Genomic DNA, 20,977 nt, shown 5'->3' on the forward strand with positions numbered 1-20,977 from the left:
AGACTGTATACAATGCAGACTGCCTTGCATTTCAATGTTAATCACAGAATGCTTTGGGGTGGAAGAGACCCTAAAGCCCATCTAATCCCAGCCCCTGCCATGGACAGGGACCCCTCCCAGCAGCCCAGGCTGCTCCCAGCCCCATCCAGCCTGGCCTTGGGCACTGCCAGTGGTGGGGCAGCCACAGCTCCTCTGGGCAAAATGTTAAACAGAAGTGGCACTGTCCGTAATCCTAGCTAGAGAAGTGGACATTCAAAATTAAATCTACTTCAGTAACTGGATTATACTTCTTGGCTAATCACTGAGTGAGTTCCATATGGTCTCCTACACAGACTGTAGAAGACAGTATCAAGAGAGGGAAAGATGGGGCTAGACCCCACTTCCTGCAGACCACCTTCTTCATTTTATTGATCTATTCTCTAATACCATCTGCCTAACTGATCTGTTGCATCCTTACGATGAGACTGCAACCACTGATGGAGTATTTCTGAGCATGGGAGGCCTTCCACAGCCAAACAGCAAAGATTTGCCCCCTCAAACACTTCTAGACAAAGCAGTGCTGCAGCATCGTATTTTGCACCCACTACAATTGACTTGGTTCAAGAACAGGCCCGCATCCCTTGAATCTGAACCAAGCTACAGGGATGTACCAAGTTCTGTCCTGCCACGCTCCCCGTCTGCTGTACAGAAGGGTATTTATAAATTTCCCGTAGCTCGCTTGTCCTTCAAGGAAGGCCGCAAGGTCCAGTCCATCAGGTGCTGGAATCCTGTGAGGCAGGAGCGGCACCGGGCTCCTCATGCCTCACGGATGATGGCAGAGCTCCTTTTAGTCCTTAACCTTTTAGGTTAACGGCAGCAGGAAACCGTCTCAGTGTAAGTGAACATGCCGCACCAGCACGAAGAAGAACCCCAGCTGCCAAGCTAATTGTAGAGACGGGAACGGGTGCTAGGAGGTTAGGACAGGAGATGGCACGTCTTCTATATTAGCGTTGTTCCAATGTCCTCAGTGAGTCACAAGCAGGGAATCTTACTTCTCAGGTAAAGATCTTCCATTATTTAGTGCAGGGATTTTATCCTTTTAATGGAAAAATCTTGACAACCATGAATAGGAGCATTCACGTCACAGGGAAATTCTAGCTAGGTTTTTCGATACCTCTTGTGCAACACATTCCAAACTCAACCAGTTTCTTCAATCTGAATTTATGCGCACGTTCTGTGGGATTCACATCCTCCACCCTTTGTTACCTATTGCAAGCCTGAAACTAATGCAATGAGAGCTGAACAGGTTCAGAAGCCACCTCTCTATAATGACCCTCAGACCTGGCACAGATAAGTGGAAAGAATGAAATCACCTTGAGGGACGTGCTGAGTGTGACAAGACAAGTATAACCACACTTGTGTGTGGAAAAAGCACTCCTGATTAGAAAAAGCACCTGACGTTTCTTACAATCCAGCTATCTCTGCTAACTAGTGAGTATTGTTCAACTTTATTTTCTTATTGGAGAAGTTCGGCTGCATTGCTCCATGGATGTCTGCTTTTCCATCTGATTGCGCGTGGGGTTTGACACCTACTGTTTGGCTGTACAACTCCCACGTCCGTGGGGCAGCCCTTGGTTGGGCAACTCAAAATAAAGACGATTTTGCAGCTAACTTGCACAGGCAGCAGATAGGAAACAGGGCTGTGACACAGGGTAAAATGACACAGCCAATGACACAAATGACACTTTCCAAACGTTTCCACTATTTTAAGGCATCGCCATTCTGGAATGATCACAACAGACAGATTAGCAATATGATTTACAGGAATACACACACACTTGGACCCACAGTTTAAGCTCAAACATTTTGCAAAAGAGTTTAAAAACTGAGCATGCAGTCAGGGCAAAACCTCACAAGCTTACAACTACAAAATTTTCAGAATTCTTTCAGTCCTCTTTTATGTACAATGTAATGACATACATTGCACTGGTTTGGAGTAATAGTGACAAAAAAGGAAGGCAAATGAGACTTGAGCCCTTTCCATTATTGCTGTTTTCCTGGAACTAATATAATACAGAATAGCTCCTCAATGTGCAAACATTTCTTACATTAACTAATAGATTTAGAAAGAAAAGGAATTAAAGCAGTACAACGGTTATCAAACACCTTATTTGGTTTCAATTAAGTTTTGAGGGAAAGAAGAGGAAGAATGGAGTGGCAGGGGAAGGAAGGAAAACAAAAGGGTAAAGAGTTGTTTTCACTCTCCCCTATACAGACAATTCCCTGTCAAATTGACTGAGAGAGTATAAGAGAATTTGTGGAAGTTCTTAGAAGAAGAGGGATTCATCTTAGTTATGTTTTCTTGAAGCTTTCATGTTCTCAATGAGCAGCATTTGTTGTATTAATCTCTTCTATTCACCTAAAGAAAAGATTGTGAGCTACTCAGCATGTAGGTAGACTTCTTCCAGATGTCTCCCTAATGCTCAAGCAAACATTCTCAGACAGCTTAGAAGAAAGATATTCTCGTTGTAGCTGAACAGGCATTGTTTAAACAACAAACAGTACAAAAATTTTGTCTTTACAGAATAAGGAATGTCTAACTCCATTTGCAGATATTACAGAAAAAAGAAGAGAAAGAAAATCCCTGTTTCGTGCAGACTACAGATTTAGGTCTCACAGGATCCAACTACAGCTTTTAATTTCTGGAAACCAGGCAAACTCACAGACTTCTCACAATGGTGTGTGGAATATTTAACAACCCAGCTACCTGAATAGTTGAGCAAGACAATGTTGTTGAAATTATTCCATTTAAAAATTCAGATTGTTTACAATTGACAATCTCCAGCTGATAATTCTTTGCTTATTGCGCCAATCCTTCAGTAACTTTTTTCTGATCGTTGACTGTGGTTTTCTGTTTTTGTAATACTGGAAAATGGTGCTGTGAACAGTAAGGGTAAGATTGCTCCCAATTCTAAACAGGATATGTTCAAATACAGTCTTGAGCAACTTTTCGTCCTTCATTTCTAGTAGAGAACACCAGAATTCAGTCCTGTCTCTCTTGATTTGTCAGGTCAAATGGGGAGGAACATCCCCCACAGCAACTGCGGGTCATATGTCCCTGAGGCCTGCCTTCAATCACACCATTTCTGTGCACCAAAAGAAGAATATTAAAAACAAGATAACAAATCAGCACGTGCCCAGGACAGTAAACTTCACCATAAGCAAGGTCAAGTGGACCAAAAACACTGAAACGGAGTAAGCTAAGAGCTCAAGGCTCTGCAGAAGGACTACAGGTGTCAAGTTGGGTGGCAGAGAACTAGAACCTTTACCAGCTGTTAGGTCACACTGGCATCAGTCCCTCATGATTTCCCTTCTCCCTACCAAAATTCCCTGCTGGTCCTATGACCACTTGAAAATGCAAAGACCATATGCTTTAATGAGCTGGAGGCAAGAGAGACCAGCCACATCATCAGATACGAGCCTGTTCTGGGAAATGGAATTATATTCATCATAGCCCTGCAATGCATTGACTCCATCCATTAATGGCAACTTTCCAATGCTCCGCTTAGTTTTACTGCCAAGCCAGGATCATGCTGGGGAACAAGAAAATAAAGTCTATTAGTAAGAGAAAAATGCTACACAAAAGCAAACTCAGCAGAGCTACACCATGGATACTGTGGCAAATTTGAAAGGAGAAACAGATTATTATTTTTTTCAGATAGGCAATAGTGCTCCTCCAGTTTTCTCCCATCACTCTGATGCTATCCAGATCTGCAGCCAGAAGGAATGGGAATTAAGTTGTCTCTTTGTCCTGAATGCTCATGTCTCAGTAAGGGCTGAAAAAGACGTTTGCTCTGCATGCTCTACCACCCCTTCTTTCACTCATCTTTCTGTACAGAAACATCTAATTATTGCTTTCTTCTTACATTCTTTATCCCAATTCTAAACAGTTGTCGTTTCTAGAAATATATTTCTGTATACCACCACTAAGAGTGGAAGTTTCTGGTTTCGTTGCTTTGTTTTTGGCTTCCTACTACTTGCATTTTCTTCTCGTTCTCTAACCTGAAAACTTCAGCTTGTCCTATAGGTGAGCATTCCTCAGTTCCAACCCAGGGGAATGCAATAGCTTTGAAAATACTTTCAGGAAATGACCTCATTTTCTCTTAGCCCAAACATTTCCCCACACTTCCAAGCAAAACCCAACAAGAAGGGTTGCAAAAGGATCCTAGCATCTCCTCTGACAAAGGCAGCTCTACAGAGCTTCCTTCTAAAATTTCATGCCAAAAGGCTATCTTGGGAAACTTCCAACAAAATTGGACGCAGTCTCAAAATATGTCCTAAAACATATCCTAATATTTTATGAAAGGCAATACACATAGATACAGGATATAAGAAATAATGGACGCAGAGACAAAGCTACCTTGCTACAGCCAATGTAGATCTGTGCCAGAATGGAGCAGAAAATGGCAGCAGCTGGGAACTGGGAAGGGAAGTTTCAAACAGAGTCCTACTGTGCACGCTTGGGTTCTAAACAGTGCTGTCAAAAGGCTCTACCCTTAGTCAATTTGGTGAAGTCTTTACTTGAACACTATGATACTGCCAAAGCCGGCTATCTGCATAGCTCAGCTATCCTGAAGCTCCCCTTGCCCTGCAGCTGACTTAGAAGTTAGCTGTCAGCTCGTAATTACAGCTGTGACTGCTGGTTCCGCCTTCTGCTGCAGCCTGCACTCCTGCCTAGACAGCTGCTGGGTCAGGCTGCCTATAGCATCAACACACATAAAAAAGAAGGAGACCACGTCAGAGATTTAATTTACTCTCCCTTTGCTCCTGCAGGCCCCCTTACAAAGCTCCTTTGGTCTCCATTTTTTCCTTTTGAGAGACTGCTCCAGAATCTCACTCCTCTAGCGGCTGAAAATCTAATTTCCAGACTAAGTTTATTAATAGCAAATTTGTACCAATTTGTCCTTGTGCCAGCATTGATCTTTATTATAAAGACCTTTTCTTCCCCTCTAGTATTTACTTTGCAATGAAGTGTTTACGGAGATACATCACATTCCTCTCTCAGTCTTTGTTTTGCTAGGCAAAACAAACTGATCTCTTTCAGTTTTCTCTCATCTGCTAAGCTTTCTGTCCCTTACTCATCCTCCAAGCCCTGTTCTGCACCTGCTCCTGTGCGAGTGTTTTTTTCTGACAGAATCGTACACAGTGTTCCTGGCACTCCTGCATCTTGGTTTTAAACCTCCCTGTTTGTACCAGGACTGTCTCCTTGAAACTATCCTACGATCGGCCCTGACACTTCTCCACCACATGGCTCCTACTGCTGTCAGCGTTCCCTGCTGCCCCGGCAGCTCCCTAGCACTCGTCTCATTCCTTCCTCCTACCTGCTAGCACCACGCTGGCCGAGGCCACATGCGGCCCCAGCTTACTGCCAGCACTTGGCCCCAGTTTCCCTGCACCTCCACAGGGCTCTGCCACACGCTGCAGGTACCCGTCAGCTGCTCTGCTCCCTGGCTTTGAAAGCATCACGCTCTCACAGAAGATTCCCCTGGTCCCGTTCCTCCTTGGCCTCCTTCCCTTGTTGGTAGGCTTCTCTGGTCACCACTGACTGTCTGGCTTTCAGCCCCGCATCTTCTGTGGGTCAGCCAGCAGTGACAGAAGGACACAGCCACCCTCAGGCCCCCCCCCGTCCTACTCAGAAGTACACAGCCCTTAACTAGCCCCTACAAGCTCCAAAATGCAGCTGAATCACCCTTTTAAAATGGCCAGATATACCCACTGAGCCTCCCCCTGCTGCCACAAACAACAGGAACATCCTTTTTTATTTTTATTTTTAAACAACATGGGCCAATTCTCCTCAGGCTTCCCTGCTAATGAATCACCAGTTCCCTGCTCTTAGGCAAAATTCTTGCTGACTTCATTACGCTGGGGTTTCCCTGTACCTTCTAGTGCCATACACTGAGCTGTGATGCCTCCTGGACTGCAGCCTTTTTGCCTGGACTTTCAAAGACCTGCTTTCAGCATAAACCCGGACACATCAAAAATGGCACACAGAATACAGATGGAGAACAGGCAAAGGCATTTTCATTCTTGCATAAAGAATCAATTTGGACATAGCTAAACCCAGATCTTCGCTTAGGGAACAAAGAATTCCTCCGTTCTCCAACCCTCAATCTAGTTCTGCGAACTGGTGCAAGTGGGGACATCTGTTGTCTTGTGGAAATACAATTCAGATGAGCACATCCATGGGAACTTGGCCAGTGCTATTTCAGTGGCATGGTTCCAGACGGTGCCCCCATACCCTGCCTTCACTCACGCGCTGCTCCCAGATCTTTGCAGTAGTAACAGCCGTTAGGCTGCACAGCATAAACCAGCTCACAAAATCGGCCTGTTCTACACTAACTAGAGAACTTAGACTCCTCTTCCATCTCTACATTCACAACAAAGCTGTCAGCATTTTTACTTCTGACTTCTGGACAGCTTAGCCTTCCCTGATATGTATGGGTTTCCTACCACTGGTACCAAGAAGAAAAATACCAAGTCTTTAAATCGGTGCAGTGGGGTGAACATGGCAGCTACATCTTACCAAAGTCAGACTAGTTTTGGCAGCATACTGCTAACTGTCTCATGCTTCTCTGCTGGAATACTTTACATCTCAAAACTACTGATGCCTGGGGTTGTGTATGGGCTGCCATGAAAAATGATTGCATTGCCACTGCAGTCCTTTGCCATGCCACAGTCCAGACCTGCTCTTCCACCCTGGATGCTATTCTCAAACCAAATATGTGCTTAAAACAAACAAGCAAGCTGCTGCTACAGTGCCAGTTTGTTTTAACTGTATGGCGTAACAGCTGCATGGATTTGAAAGTTTTCACCTGTGCTGCGAGCCGTGCTCCAGTTTGGTTCCCTGGCCTGTTGCTTCCCACTGTTACCTGCAGCGATGACTGCTGACAGCCAGCCCCAGAAACATTTTCCTCCACGGGGGCAGCAAAGAGCCACCCACTGGGCACCAAATCATGACGCAAAGCGTGGCAGGAAAGGAGACGTCAGATCCCTCAGTTTCGCAGCCTCCCGCTCACGTGCACTGCGCTCCCCTGCTCAGGCCATCTTGTGGTTCTTTGGAAGTCATTTGTGTTGCTTGTTTGGGCAGCACCTCGGAAAAGAGAAAGAGGCATGACTCCGTTTGCCACTGCGGGAGGGAGCAGGGGATGGCAGAGGCCCAGCAGGCAGAGCGTGCTGTCCTCTCCCTGTGCGAGGGGCAGCACAGACAGCAGCTGTTCGAACGGCATGCTCCTGCCTGGGAGCCAGGCAAGGGCAGCTCTTGCAAAGGAGGTTTTTAGGACTTCCGATACAGCAACTTGGATTTAAGTCCTAGTAAGAAAGCTCCGTGTCTTCTGTACTCACAGTGCAAAGAGGCACAACCAACAGTCAGTGCCCTCGCTGGGACAGAGAGACAGCTAGCAAAAAAACCCCACTGAACATATCGTTAGGAAGAGAATCTCTTAGCAATAGATTTGTTTGGTTTTGGAAAGAGCATTGATTTTGATAAAGAGTTCCTGCCAAGGCTACTTGGAACAGCTTTGTTTCTGGCAGTCCAGAAGCTTTATTTCAGAACTTCCAAATTGTATGTATTTTATCTTAAAGGTTTTTATCCCTCATACATCATTTACTGCCTTGCCCTAACACGACAGTAGTGGTGAAATATTACATCATTTTTTAGATGATTAAGATGAATCACATCGTACTGCAGAACAAAACGTTACTTGCTTTCTTAGATGGAAGTCATTCCTGGGTGTTGTAATGGCACTGCCAAACTTTCATTATATTGCAAACAAAGGACTTCCTGTTCTACAGAATAAGATAAGATGTTTCAGTCCATATTAAGTAGCAGCTGATCTTATCGATTAAAAAAACCCACAACTACCTACCGTGTTTTCTTATATAATATACATACTGTGATCTACTACTAGTGTTTACTTAGCAAATCAGCAGTAAGCATAAGTAGAAGAACTTTAAAAGCATGTAATTCAAAATGAAAATTCAGAAATCCCAGAGCAAAACATTTCTAAAATCAAAATCTGGGACACAGTGTCCTCATAGGAAATTTTAAAAATAAACTATTTAATTCTGATTAAAGAGGGGAAAAAAAAAAAAAAAAAAAAAAAGAACAAACAAGCTTTACAGTGTCAGAACTTCCCAGGAAATGGCAGTTCTGAGTTAGGGTAATGCGTGCTAATTCTGAGAAGCCTGAGCAGGATTTTTTTGCTAGGGACGAAGTCCAAGAGGATCAGGACGGAGGGAATTCTGCAGGGACCCACGGTACAAACAGCGAGGTTATGGGAGGTCAGGCACAGCTGGGTGTGAGCGCTCCAGGGCTAAGCAGAGCTTTGGTGGAGGAGCACAGCGCTGCCTGATTAGAGGAGCACGGAAAAAGGGCGCTGCCTTCGCTCTTCTGCCCGCTGTCTCCAGAAAAGCAGCAGGTCAGCCCTTGAGGGAGAAGCGTCACGCTCCCGTGGGGAGGCACGCTGGCACCCATAAACGGACGCTCAAGGCTTTACGCTGAGCGCCCACACAGATTTCTTCACCGCGCAGATACCTCCTAGAGGGGTGCTCAGGAACAGGCGCATCAGCAGCAGCAGGATGGTGCCTCCCAGGTGCTTCCTGCTTTTCCAAATTTGGCCTGAGCAGAAGAGGGTGCTAGCAAGCACCAGCCATGGCAAAGACTGGGGATTTCAAGCAGTTACTTCGCAGTCAGGATAACTGCGTCAGCCAGACACGTTCATCTTTTAATTTTCGTGCCCGTGACTCATGACTTTCCATGCTCATGACCTCTCCTGGCCTCAATCCTGGCCCTACTTAGTAACAAAGTTACTTAATTACTAAGTTAAGTAATTTATTTAATACTTAACTAATTTCATTATCCAGATTTTTAAAAGATACAAAGGCAACCTGTCCAAAGACAAGATTTTTGCTCTCGAAGTATTTATGTCCCTTTTCTTTCCCGCATAGGCAATGATGGATGGAAAATCTGAAATAAATGAATAAATACCTCCACAATCTTGGCTTCATTGCTGGTCAATAAAGAATACAGTCAATCCTTGAAGTAAGACAGATGATACATTTGCTGGGCTTATGGAGCTTAACGGTGGAGTTTATTGCACAATTCAGGATCCGCATCACATATGCGTATGCACGCGCGTTGCTTAGGCGGAAAAAGTTAGGACACTCAACAAAGGGCTACTGTCTGCTGACACAAATGAGACAAAAAACTCACCGACCTGGAAGCTAAAGTACAAAAACCACTTGCAGCTTGAGTGCCCCCTGCCCATACACATTAAATGAGGAAGCCTTGTTTGAGCCAAGGATTCTCTTAATCTGCTATTCTTAAGCAAACAAAGCACATGCCAGCAGCATGACTCCCAACCCGGCAAACCCCATCAGCAGCAAAATCACACGAAGGGCAACGCAGGACTAAACTGCCTTTTAGAGTACGATTTTTCTGTCACAAGCCTATTCCAAATTACCTAGCATAAACAAACTTATCCACGGAAGCCAACAGTGTTGGCTGGGGGAGAGTTACACAACACAAGAAGATACTGGCAGGGGAAAAGAGTACTGAAAACTTAGAGAGATGGAGCAACCTGTGAGAAAAGCTTTTAAGCACTACGGCAATGCAAACGCACCGTGAGCTCAGAGGAACCAAGGCTCAAAGGACTTCAGGGAAGCAGCAAGCTCGAAGTCAAAAGGGATAGTGAGAAGGTCACCCCCAGATGAGTGGCAGAGCAACGTGGAAAGGGAGAAAAGACTTATCAGCTTAACAGCCTGCAGTCCCTGGAAAGGCTTAAATCAATGAGGCGACACTTGTTTCACGGAATACCAATACTGCGTGCCACCAGGTGACCAACTTCAACGCAAGTGGAGCACATGGGATGACTTCACTGAGGTCAGCTGTAACTGCCTACTCTGGATTTAGAGCTGGAACACCAAAGCACTACACAGACCTAAGCAATTAATCATAAGCCAAACGCCAGGCCAGAAATTTTGTAATATTTCAAACCTTTCTCAACAACCCAAGCAATTGTGCTCATGTGCTAGACAGTCTTGGATGAATACTTCAGACAAAGTGAGGGCTTTGACATCAGAAGGCACACTTCTACCAGCTCTGCTGAGCACTGCTGCTTTGGTAGCGGCTCAGACTGCCAGGTTCAGGACCCAGATTGATAGCAGGCACAGTGTGCCCCACAGTGCCCATGCTATAGCTTGTATTCAAAGCACAGGAGACAAGATAACCATCAAGGAAAAAAAAAGACAGAGCAGATAAGCAGCTAAAATGACGTACATCAACTAACCAAGTGGAAATCAAAATCTCCCACATAGGAACTGTTCAAGACATCCCACTAAAAAGTTCTGCCTCCCATGCACTCATACCTAACATTGCAACTGGTGTTTACTGAAACTCAGGCTAGTGGCAATTTCATGAATCACGTAGAGCAGAGCTCTGCCTTAATGGAATAAGGCTCCCCAGCGCTCTGCTCCGTTCACTGTTGCTTGCCCATCCCCTGTGGTCCACCACAAAGCCATCCACCCTGGAGGAGGCGCTCCATCCACTCTGCAGCGCATACATTTAAGTAGAGATGCTCAGAGTCTGCCTCCTGTACGCAACTTGTACGTTACAGACACTCGGCCCCACACTTCTGCTCATCATTTCATAGTGGTAAAGCAGGAATGTGGCAGCACAGGCCATCCCTCCTAAAAATCCCAGCTTTGTTCTACCACACCCTTTCTCAAGAATCTTGTCTTCTCTAGACAAACCTCCTACAGTGGCTTGGTCACCACTCCCTCCTCCTCCTCGCCCATCACATCTAGCATTTACGCATGTCCAGCTCATGCAGTATTTAGCAATGGCTCTGCCAGTGATACAAACCATGAAAATTGCCCTCGTGCCATATTTCAAGACTGAGGCTCTCCAAATCAAACATTTTTCTGGCCAGACTCTCCTATCTTCATGCAAAGAGAGAGGGAATAGCAGTAACTGCTTCCTACTCTCAGGGCACTATCACCCTCCCAGCTGATGCCTGTACTGTTTAAAAGAGGACCAGGACCAGTACAGTGAGAAATGAGTACAGCTAGGTTGCCAGAACCACTATTAGAGCATTTGAGCTCTTTTTCTTCCATGGCTCCTCTTCCTTTGCTGTGTCTCAGTTTACTGCCGCTCGTGTTGGCTCTGGATACTTGGATGGCAAACTCTTCTTTATCATGCTGTAAATTGCAGCCTGGGAGCTGAGAATCCCCGCAATGTCTCCTGAAGCTCCCCGCCATGGGCGGGAATCTCAGAACATCCCAGCTGTCACAAGAAAGTATGAAGCCCAAGACTACTCATGGAAGCTGAAACCAAAGAAGATGCCTTAATGGGATGAGGTACTTTCTTCCCCAAGCAGCAGCTTGTTCACAGGGTGTTGTTTGAAGGCTTTCTATCCTGTGGTAACCTTGCTCATGTAGCCACTTTTATCATCATAACACTGACTGGGTAGCTGCCACTGAAACGACTTCTTTTTGATGCCCACTCTCTCTGAGATAGTATGAGCACTCAAGACACACAAAAGAGACCATTTAGGTTTGCTGGTGAAGGGAGAAGAAAAAGAAAATCTTTAAATTGCAACTTCAAGCTCTAAAGTTACAGTTCTGACATCAGCCATGTAAGGAAGATGAACCATGGAGACCACAACATGTGGCAGCACTTCTCTCCACGCATCAGCAGTAACGACATATTTAGTGCTCATGCAAAAAGCTCCACTGGCTTTTGCGAACAGGATGCAGACCCAACGTTCTTAGCATTCTGCAGCAGGCCTGTTTGCCTGTGCATCATGCTCTCATTACGCTCACAGATGAGCTTGTTGCAGAAAAATCTAGCATTGGTACTTTGGCTTACTTCCTTGCCCTTTGGTTTTGCACTGGCATCACTGAAAATGAGCGAAACAAACCTAATTTATTGTGCTGCGGCATGGTGACGTGCCCTGCCACCAAGCAGCAGATGCAACGGACTTATTTCATAGAAGTTGGCTCATTCTTTGCCTGGGTATGATTGAGGAGGGTACCATAGGACAGTCTCAGTCCTTTCTACAGCAACTGACTACCCCACAGCCTCTATATAAGGCACCCTTACAATACACTGAGACAGTAAAACGATAGAATGCCAACCGTAACAGCAGGGAGCAGCGTTAGCAATAATATGCCCAAGGTCACACAGCAGGGATCTGAATCCTGTTTTGGCAAATCCCAGTACAGGCCCGAAATACTGGCATGTTTCTGGCAAACAGAGGTAAACCTCCCTGTGGGAGCAAAGCGGAACAAAAGCTTATTTGTGTCTGACCAGGTAACAGTGGATGCAGAAGAGAATGCAAATGACACCTGCTTTTGGGCAGAGCTGGAATTACTTGGGCATTGCTTATGGGCAGGAACCAATGCCACCAAGTTCCTCCTTCACTGTCATCCCAACCAACTCTGTCCCCACACTGAAATCCACAGGCAGGTGCATTTTCTTCTTCAGTTGTGAGAGAAAGAAATCTATGGCAGTTTACGCAAAAGAGACACCTGTCAAAGAACATCTGATTTTGCAAGTGCTCCAGTGCATTTGCACACACCTTTTCACCCAAAGGCCTGTTCCCAGGTCCCAGCCCAGGAGGAAAACCATCACAGCATTTATTTCAGCATTGCCCTGCACAGTGCACACAGGTTAGCACAATCACACCTTTTATAGCATGATCCTTGGTCTGTTCCATTCCTCTACCTAGGGATTAACACGAACCTTACATACTGTCTCTGGAGGGGATCAAAAACTTACACTGAGGTGAGTAGGCTATATAGCAAACGGCTCATACTTCTATTTTGCCAGACGCATCATGGTAGTGACAGGTGAGACCAGATTGACCAGGGGCAGAGACCATAGAATTATGGAATGACTCAGGTTGGAAGGGACCTTAAAGATCATCTAACCTCAACCCCCCTGCCATGGGCAGGGATGCCACCCACTAGATCAGGTTGGCCAAGGCCCCATCCAGCCTGGCCTTGAACACCTCCAGGGATGGGGCATCCACAGCTTCTCTGGGCAACCTGTGCCAGTGCCTCACTGCTCCTACAGAATTTCCTCCTAATGTCTAGTCTAAATCTGTCCTATTTTAGTTTCAAACCTTTCCCCCTTGTCCTATCATTATCTACCCTAGTAGAGTCCATCTCCATCCTTTTGATAAGACCCCTTTAAGTATTGAAAGGCCGCAATGAGGTCTCCCTCACTAAGGGAGCCTTCTCTTCTCCAGGCACAACCCCCAAGTCCTTCTCTGCAGGGCTGCTCTCAGTGAGTTCTTCTCCCAGCCTGTACTCGTGTGGGATTGCCCCGATCCAGGTGCAGCACCTTGCACCATGCAGGTCAGCATCCTGCAAGACACCACCACCTGCTTACAGGCACACTTCCAGAAGTCCCCCAGCCTGCAGGGCAAATACTGCCAGCAGTTACATTCTGAATCCTGGGCTCGTCAGCCTAAGCCCAACTGGCACAGTCAAAGAAGCAACTGCAAGGTAGGAGTGAGCCAGTTACAGGTCTGATTCTGCAACTATTGCACATTGTTAGCACATCCTTGAGGTTACAGTAGCTAATGCTACCTGTCCCAAATCTCAGCAGCTGAATGCTAAGTGTGATTTGGCCGTGATCCCAGTGCTGCGGGGCGGTAGTGTGTAAATAGCCTACTGTGCTCACCAGGGACTGGATGGACCATGCTGAGACTTGCAAGCAGCTGCCAGGCAAAAAAGACAGAGAAGGGCTGTGACTTGACCCTCCGCAGGCAGCAGGAACAGCTGAAGCTTCAGACACTTAACTAAAAGCATATCAAAACATCTGTGGAAGAGGCAATAGGCTGGAGAAACTTGATAAAGTCTCTCTGAGTATCTCATCATCATCTCAACTGTGAGAGAGAAGCCTTCTCTCACTGGGTGTTTGTCCCTCTGGATGCAACCCTGAGCAAGAAAAAGAAAAGAAACGTTTTTTTAATAAACTTAAATATGGCTTTTGAAAACTTGCCCAGACAAACAAAATGTTAATGCAAGTTTTGGCCTGGTCTTCACTGCTTGGGAAATAACTCCTCCCCCTCAATAACATGAGCTGTAGCAGCTCTATTATTCCAGTCACCACAGGCACAAGCATCTCCTTCAGTATGTCCAAAGTAAGCTACCCTTCAGCACACCCAGTGCCCCTTTATCCCTTAAGCAGGGAGGGAAGGGTGTGCAAGAGGTCCACAAAACCAACAATATGTTGGTACTTCCTCAGAAACAAAAACTGTGAGGAAGCATGAGAACAGACTAACACACGGAAGCTGCTCTAAGGAAAGAGCCAGCTGTTCTACGCCTCAGGACAAGAGAAGTAGCACCCAGCTTCAAGGGCAGTAAGGAAGAGTACGTGCTAAGGACACCTTTCCAGCTGTAAGAACAATGAAGCAAGAGAACGACTTGTGTGCAGATCATCATTAGAAGCCTTTTAGATCAGGTTGGGCAAACCCGAATGATGTAAGCCAAGTTGATCCTTTTGGACAAGGAATTATGGTAGATGACTGTCAAGCTCTCTTCCAACCCATTCTGGAATGTGGCCCCGTGTCAGAGATCTGGGTGCTTGCCAGTAATCCACACACACTCAGTCACCAGGGTCCCCAGAGACTGATTTCTTGTGCTGCCTTGGCTGACTCACTCTGTGTCCACCAGTTCCTCACCTGGGAAGGTGGGAGCCCCATCCCTGCTACATCTTCTCTCAACTGGGAGCACTGCAGGGATAAACATTTCTTAGGCTCTAAGGTCCTCAGAAAGTCCCTTTCATTCTGAGTGGAAGCCTGAAAACACAGGTGGCATTTGCACTTCAGGGTACTTGGAAATTACTGGAACAAAAACACGGATTGTCCAAAAACATGGATTAATATGGCCCTAAGGGGGCCATGTCACAGCCACGAGCCCCCCCCCCCCCCCAACTTCCCCACAGCAGCCCCACGCTGAAGCACGGGGAGGTTAAAGCCCCACTTTGCAGCTGCACCTACAGGGAAGCCCTCTGCTGACCCACGTTCTCGCTGGGGTCTGCACATTGCCATGCTGCCAACAGACACACGCTGTGCTTGGGGAAGCTGGTGGCAAGACTGCTCTCCATCCACCACGGACACAGCCTGGCTGGGACCACAGCACCATCTGCAGGGCTCTGCCAAACACCCAGCTGCTACCAACTCCTCCTCGGGGAAGGCCAGCGGGACCCTTCCTAGGAGATACTTGGCAGTGGTTATGCTCCAGAAATACGCACCTGAACACACACAACCACACTGTCCAAGGTCCTGCAGGAAAACAAAGTCCCTCTGAAAGCACCACTTCAGAAACAAATCACTTGCTTGATCCAGTTCCAAAGACCCACTAATGTCCCAGAAAACTGAATGCATTTTGATACTGGATTATGTAAAATGTCAACAGAAGTGTCAGCCTTGGGGGGCTTCAGGGAGCGACCGCACCGCTGCAGAGCGCTCACGTGCACAGGGCACTGCTGGCAGCAGCAGAGCCCCGCGCTCACAGCCAGAGATGACACAGACACGGTCAGTGCAAGGGCACTGGGAGCCCTGTGGTTTCTTAAAACTACCACATCCAGGGCGCTTTGCAGAGCTTCTGTACCAAAATGAGCCTGGGCCAATGCGTGTAAAGCACTGAAGAACACACTGTACTACACCAGCACATTCCCTCAGATGTGAGTCTGACAAATAAATCCCGCCCCTTGGGAGGAAGAACAATTTTTCTCCATTCTTGCCTTTATGAGAAGGTCTGCAGCACCATGTGATTTCCCGCGACATGTAACCACTATGCAGTGCAAACCCACAGAAATGCAAGCATTTTTATTATTGTTTTAGCTATAAATACAGGAATTTAACACTTGTCCTACTGGACTAGACCAAGAGTCCATCTCAGGGAAAGTGTCCTGCTCTGTGCTCTGACAAGTGAGTGCTTCTGAGAAAAGGCAGGCTGCTTTCTGCAGCTCAGCCACCGGCTCTCAGAGGGGCACCTAACTCTGGCCTGCTGCAGGGAAGCAGCCTACGCCTTGACGAATGCAACATGATGTCATTTGATGCTCTCATAAAGCCAGTACATTACCCAGCTTTTAAAAGCACCCTGCAGAAGCGCCCTGTGCTACTTTGCTCTGTTTTTCATAAAGAAACAATATCAATGTCAAGATTAAATCAGTGTACACTGTTTTAAGAATCAAATTGAAAGACCTAAGTCCAACAAACTGAGCTAAAAAATAAGACTAACCCATTATTGTTATTATTTATGAAAAAACACAATACCTCTTTGACTACAATTTGTACTCGCTGCTGCCAGAGGTCAACTGTGCTGAAATTTTATTTCCAAACCAAGGATCAAGTGCACTTTAACTGAACCTTTTCCTTTCTCCCCTTTCCTCCATCTCTTCTACTACGATTCACCAGGGCAGGTAGTGCAGTCCAGTGAGGGCTTATAACTTCAAGTAAAGAGTGTACAGTGTTACAGGCAAACTCCTGGGGTGAGCGGAGTGGTGGGATGGGGTGAAAGGTCAGTCTGTGAGCTGAACGGTAAAAATCCACAGGGCAAGGAGAGGATCTAAGTAGAAACCCAGGCATTGGTACATCAGAAAGATGTACCTGTGAAAAAGCAGGGCGAAGGCTCCAGCGTTCTACAGTGAATGAAAGAGTGGAGACAGTGAGTGCAGCAGAGGTAGGAGGGAAAGGGGCTTGCAAAGCCCTCTGAATCTGCTGCCACCTTCCAAACAGATGCCAAGTTTGTTGATGCAGTACCTACCCTTTCTGGCTATGCACTCCCAGTTCAGCATGCACAGATGGCCTGATAGCACATCCCTGGCACACCCAGACCGCAAAAGTCACTGTCTGGATATTTCTGTCCCCTACCACATGCTCACCTCCACTGGTCCAGCAAGTGCTTCCATTCAGACTGATCCAGGTCTTTTGATTTGGTTTCTTTCCTTCTTTCTCTGGCTAGCTATGGTCAAGAAGGGAACTTGCAACACTAGAAACAATTGCAACAGGCAGCAGCTTGGATTTAATCCTTTCAGCATTTATAATGTCATGATCTTGACTGTTCATTTCAGGGACTTCTCTCAGTGTTGTTGCAGGCAGCCCTACTCTGAGTCATTCTTCCCAGACAAAGAAACAGACCTCAGTTATTCCCATGGCTGTCAAGAGACTGGGTCCTACTCCAAACTTAGCCTGTTGTCAGATTTTGTAAGTCTTTTCACCTCACTTTTTTTTGACTTCATCTCTGAAACTGGAGTAGTGATTCTGGCCTTCTCTGTAGCCTCACATTTAAAAACGTTACATGGAATTTAAGCTTTACTATCAGAAGCAATATGCAGATCCCAGATGTTTATTCAGACCCACTAGCACATTTGAAAGCACGATTGCACAGCATTTCTTGTAAGACTAAGTTTAACGTACATACAGCACTATCTTTAATACCATGGTTTGATTCTTTCTGTCAGCATCCACGAAGTGTCAGGTGCTGTAGATTCAGATGGTTTTAGCCAACACCAACAGAGCTCCTTCCTCTAGAGCCAGTGACCTATGTAGCCACAAATACAGAGTGAAAACATGTATGATAGGAAGAGATGCTTTATCAGCTGTGGTCCACAACTGTCCAAACACAAGGCTTTTCCCTTCTACTCCAAACAAGCATATTCCAAAGGAAGGGGCAGACTGATCCATAGATTCCTGTTTAAACTCTTCACCAAATCCATCACAACCCAGGCATGATCAAAATCACTTTATCTGAGCTGCAGAACTTTGTCTTTCCTAAGCAGTCACGGTGTAATACGTGCACTGATACTTCAAATGACGTATCACTATGTCACTCAGCAGGACTCAGAAATGAAAGCTGCTTTGCTGTTGGAAAGCTACTCCAGAGCATCAGGAACCTGAAAGAGAGCTGAATTTCAAACCTGCAGATTAGTCACGTCCCATTATACCTGCAAATTCATGAGCCACTAAAGCCAGAGTTGGACCGATCAACTAATCTGGTCATATTCTTTCAAAGTTTACCTCAAGGTTAAATAAGGAAAAAAAATCCTTCTAGGTTAAGTGGGTGATCTGACATGTTGAGAAACTGTATTTTTAATGTATTTCTTTGAAATTTGCAACGAAATATCTGGAACTGTGAACTCTTTCATATTGGTTCTGAGATTAGCAAGTCACTTTAGCAGAGTAAACTAAAGAGTCACATGTAGATCCCTGAAGAAGATGAAACACTTAAATGCTCTGTTGAACCTCTGAAATGCAAGATGAAGCCTGTATTAGGAAATGAGGAGTCTGTCACTGCATGGAGAGATCAATGCACTGGAAAACGAAGTGAAGATTCCTTTTGCCATGCTGTTTTCAACAAGCCATTCAGCAGGTCTCATCAGCAAAAAGCACACTGCAAGGAATGTTATCTCCAGCACTGTTGTCATCTGCTTTGTTTTTGGATGTGCAGAAACCTAGGCCTGTGGGGAAAAGAATGAGCAGAACTTTAAGTCTTGCTAGGGAGAATATGGTTACAATTCCATCATATAAAAGCATTCCAACGGTGGTAATTTCACCAGAGCCAGTCACCTTATCAGAAATGTTTACCTGTGTCAGAATTTCTGACTCAAACACTTGCCAGGTTATCTCAGGACATAAAATGGAGATATTTGGAGCCCACCCTCTTTAATATCTTTACTGATGACTTGGATGACGGAATTGGGTGCACCTTCAGTAAGCTTGCAGACAACACCAAACTGGGGGGAAGTGTCGCTCTGCCGCAGCGTAGGAAGGCCCTGCAGAGGGACCTGGACAGGATGGATCGATGGGCAGAGGCCAATGGGTTGAGGTTCAACAAGGCCAAGTGCCGGGTCCTGCACTTTGGCCACAACAACCCCATGCAGTGCTACAGGCTGGGGGCAGAGTGGCTGGAAAGCTGTGCAGAGGAAAAGGATCTGGGGGTGCTGGTTGATGCTCACCTGGACACGAGGCGGCAGTGTGCCCAGGTGGCCAAGAAGGCCAACGGCATCCTGGTTTGTGCCAGGAATAGTGCAGCCAGCAGGGCCAGAGAGGTGATTGTCCCCCTCTGCTCTGCTCTGGTGAGGCCGCACCTCGAGTGCTGTGTTCAGCTTTGGGCCCCTCGCTACAAGAAGGACATCGAGGCCCTGGAGCGTGTCCAGAGAAGGGCTACGAAGCTGGTGAAGGGCCTGGGACACAGATTCTATGGGGAGTGGCTGAGGGCACTGGGAGTGTTTAGTCTGGAGAAGAGGAGGCTCAGGGCAGACCTCATTGCTCTCTACAGCTACCTGAAAGGAAGGTGTGGGGAGCTGTTGGTCGGCCTCTTCTCACAGGTAACTAGTGATAGGACTAGAGGGAATGGCCTCAAGTTGTGCCAGGGGAGGTTCAGGTTGGAAATGAGGAGACATTTCTTCTCAGAAAGAGCGGTCAGGCATTGGGACGGGTTGCCCAGGGAGGTGGTGGAGTCACTGTCCCTGGGGGTGTTTAAGGAAAGATTGGACGTGGTGCGTGGGGACATGGTTTAGTGGGTGACATTGGTAGTAGGGGGATGGTTAGACCAGATGATCTTGGAGGTCTTTTCCAACCTTAATGATTTTGTGATTTTATTAAAGGCTGGCTTCACATGCTTTCTCTTGCTGTGTTCCACTCAACATATCAGGGTACAGGAATCCAATCTACTCAGGACACAGATCAACACTTGAATCAAAACTTTGAAGTTAAAACAAACTCACTTGCCACAGAAGTCCTTGTGAACAGCACGAAGGGTGAGTAGTAAGTCTGGGTGTGCCTGTAGCCAGTTCTCCACCATATCTGGGTGTCTGGGATCAACTTCTAGAAACACGCTTCTGAAAGGACACACGTAGGAGTAGAAAGTGGGGAGATGCACATATTTAGGTTGCTAAGATGATAAAAATTAAGGTCTTCTTTCCTGGAAGACTCATATGAGTGCAGGAAATGAGAAGGTCAAAACACTGCAAATCAACAATCTTAGACCAGATTGAAGCGGTCCATGTAAGGTGCAGATTCCAACTGCCTCCTTCAGGGGGACAAAACGTTGATCTTAAGGGAAACTTTAATGGTACTCCTCTATGTGAGCAGTTCAACCCTGGTACTAAGACCTAAGGATCCCTTTTGAACCCTATGTGGGAACACCACCAGCTCTGTCTTTTTGAGGCCCACAAAGATTTAAAGTGGAGCAGGCTGCTGAGGAAGAGCCAGAACCAAGTTTTATGATGCAAATGCATGAACAGTCAATATTGGACTAGCACCTCGTTGTATAAACGGGGTGACATTAGGTCCCTGTAGTGAGAGCCGAAACACAAGTCAGTATACACATTTTCCCCATAGTAAATATCTCCATAGATCAGTTATGAAACCACCACCAGGATTCAGGCCATACAGCCCTACACACAGGACAGTACAAAGGAGAGTGCAACAGGAATGAGGGAACTTGTCAGACAGCCTCAGATAATGCACCAGGACATGGCTTCACATTGGAGGGCTATTTCCACTTTTGCTGCAGCTGGGCTTTGTGACACTGCCATTTATGAGTCTCTGCTCCCACAACAAGGCAGAATCACCCTAGCTTACAGGCCTGCGGAAATGGGTTCCAGTCTCTGACAGTGCCGCAGGATCCAAGTTTAACAGGCAAAGTACAGAGGCCAAGCCCCAACCAGACACTCTCCCGGGAATTCCTGAAACGTCCCACACTGAACACTCCCTATAAATTCACCAAACTAATTACCACCTGGGTGTGGTTCTCATTCTTGACCTTAAAAAACTTGGACCCCTCGAATAGGAGCTCCACCTTATAAAACAAGCAAAAAGGAAGTAGGAAAAAAATTCTAACAACCATCCCCACAGGAAATGGGGTTCCCGTCTGTTGCTGAGAAGCCCTGGGGAGCATATTCTGCTCTTGTGGTCATAAA

At 46.3% G+C, this 20,977-nt stretch overlaps 1 protein-coding gene across 4 annotated transcripts in view; it reads right to left on the bottom strand.

Annotated features, from left to right (window-relative positions):
* Window positions 1-17,384: 17,384 nt before the first annotated feature.
* Window positions 17,385-20,977, bottom strand: part of HEMK1 (HemK methyltransferase 1, mitochondrial release factors N(5)-glutamine) — a 32,578-nt gene continuing 28,985 nt past the window's right edge. For all 4 annotated transcript variants that reach the window (XM_080606322.1, XM_080606323.1, XM_080606325.1 and 1 more), the window contains 2 exons: window positions 19,781-19,894; window positions 17,385-18,511 (listed from right to left, as the gene is read on the bottom strand). In XM_080606322.1, coding sequence (XP_080462448.1) covers window positions 18,475-18,511; window positions 19,781-19,894 — 151 coding nt within the window. In that variant the 3' untranslated portion in view covers window positions 17,385-18,474. The remainder of the gene's footprint in view (window positions 18,512-19,780; window positions 19,895-20,977) is intronic.

Source organism: Anser brachyrhynchus, assembly GCF_964034855.1.
Source record: "Anser brachyrhynchus genome assembly, chromosome: 10".
In the NCBI taxonomy this organism is placed as follows: Eukaryota; Metazoa; Chordata; class Aves; order Anseriformes; family Anatidae; genus Anser; species Anser brachyrhynchus.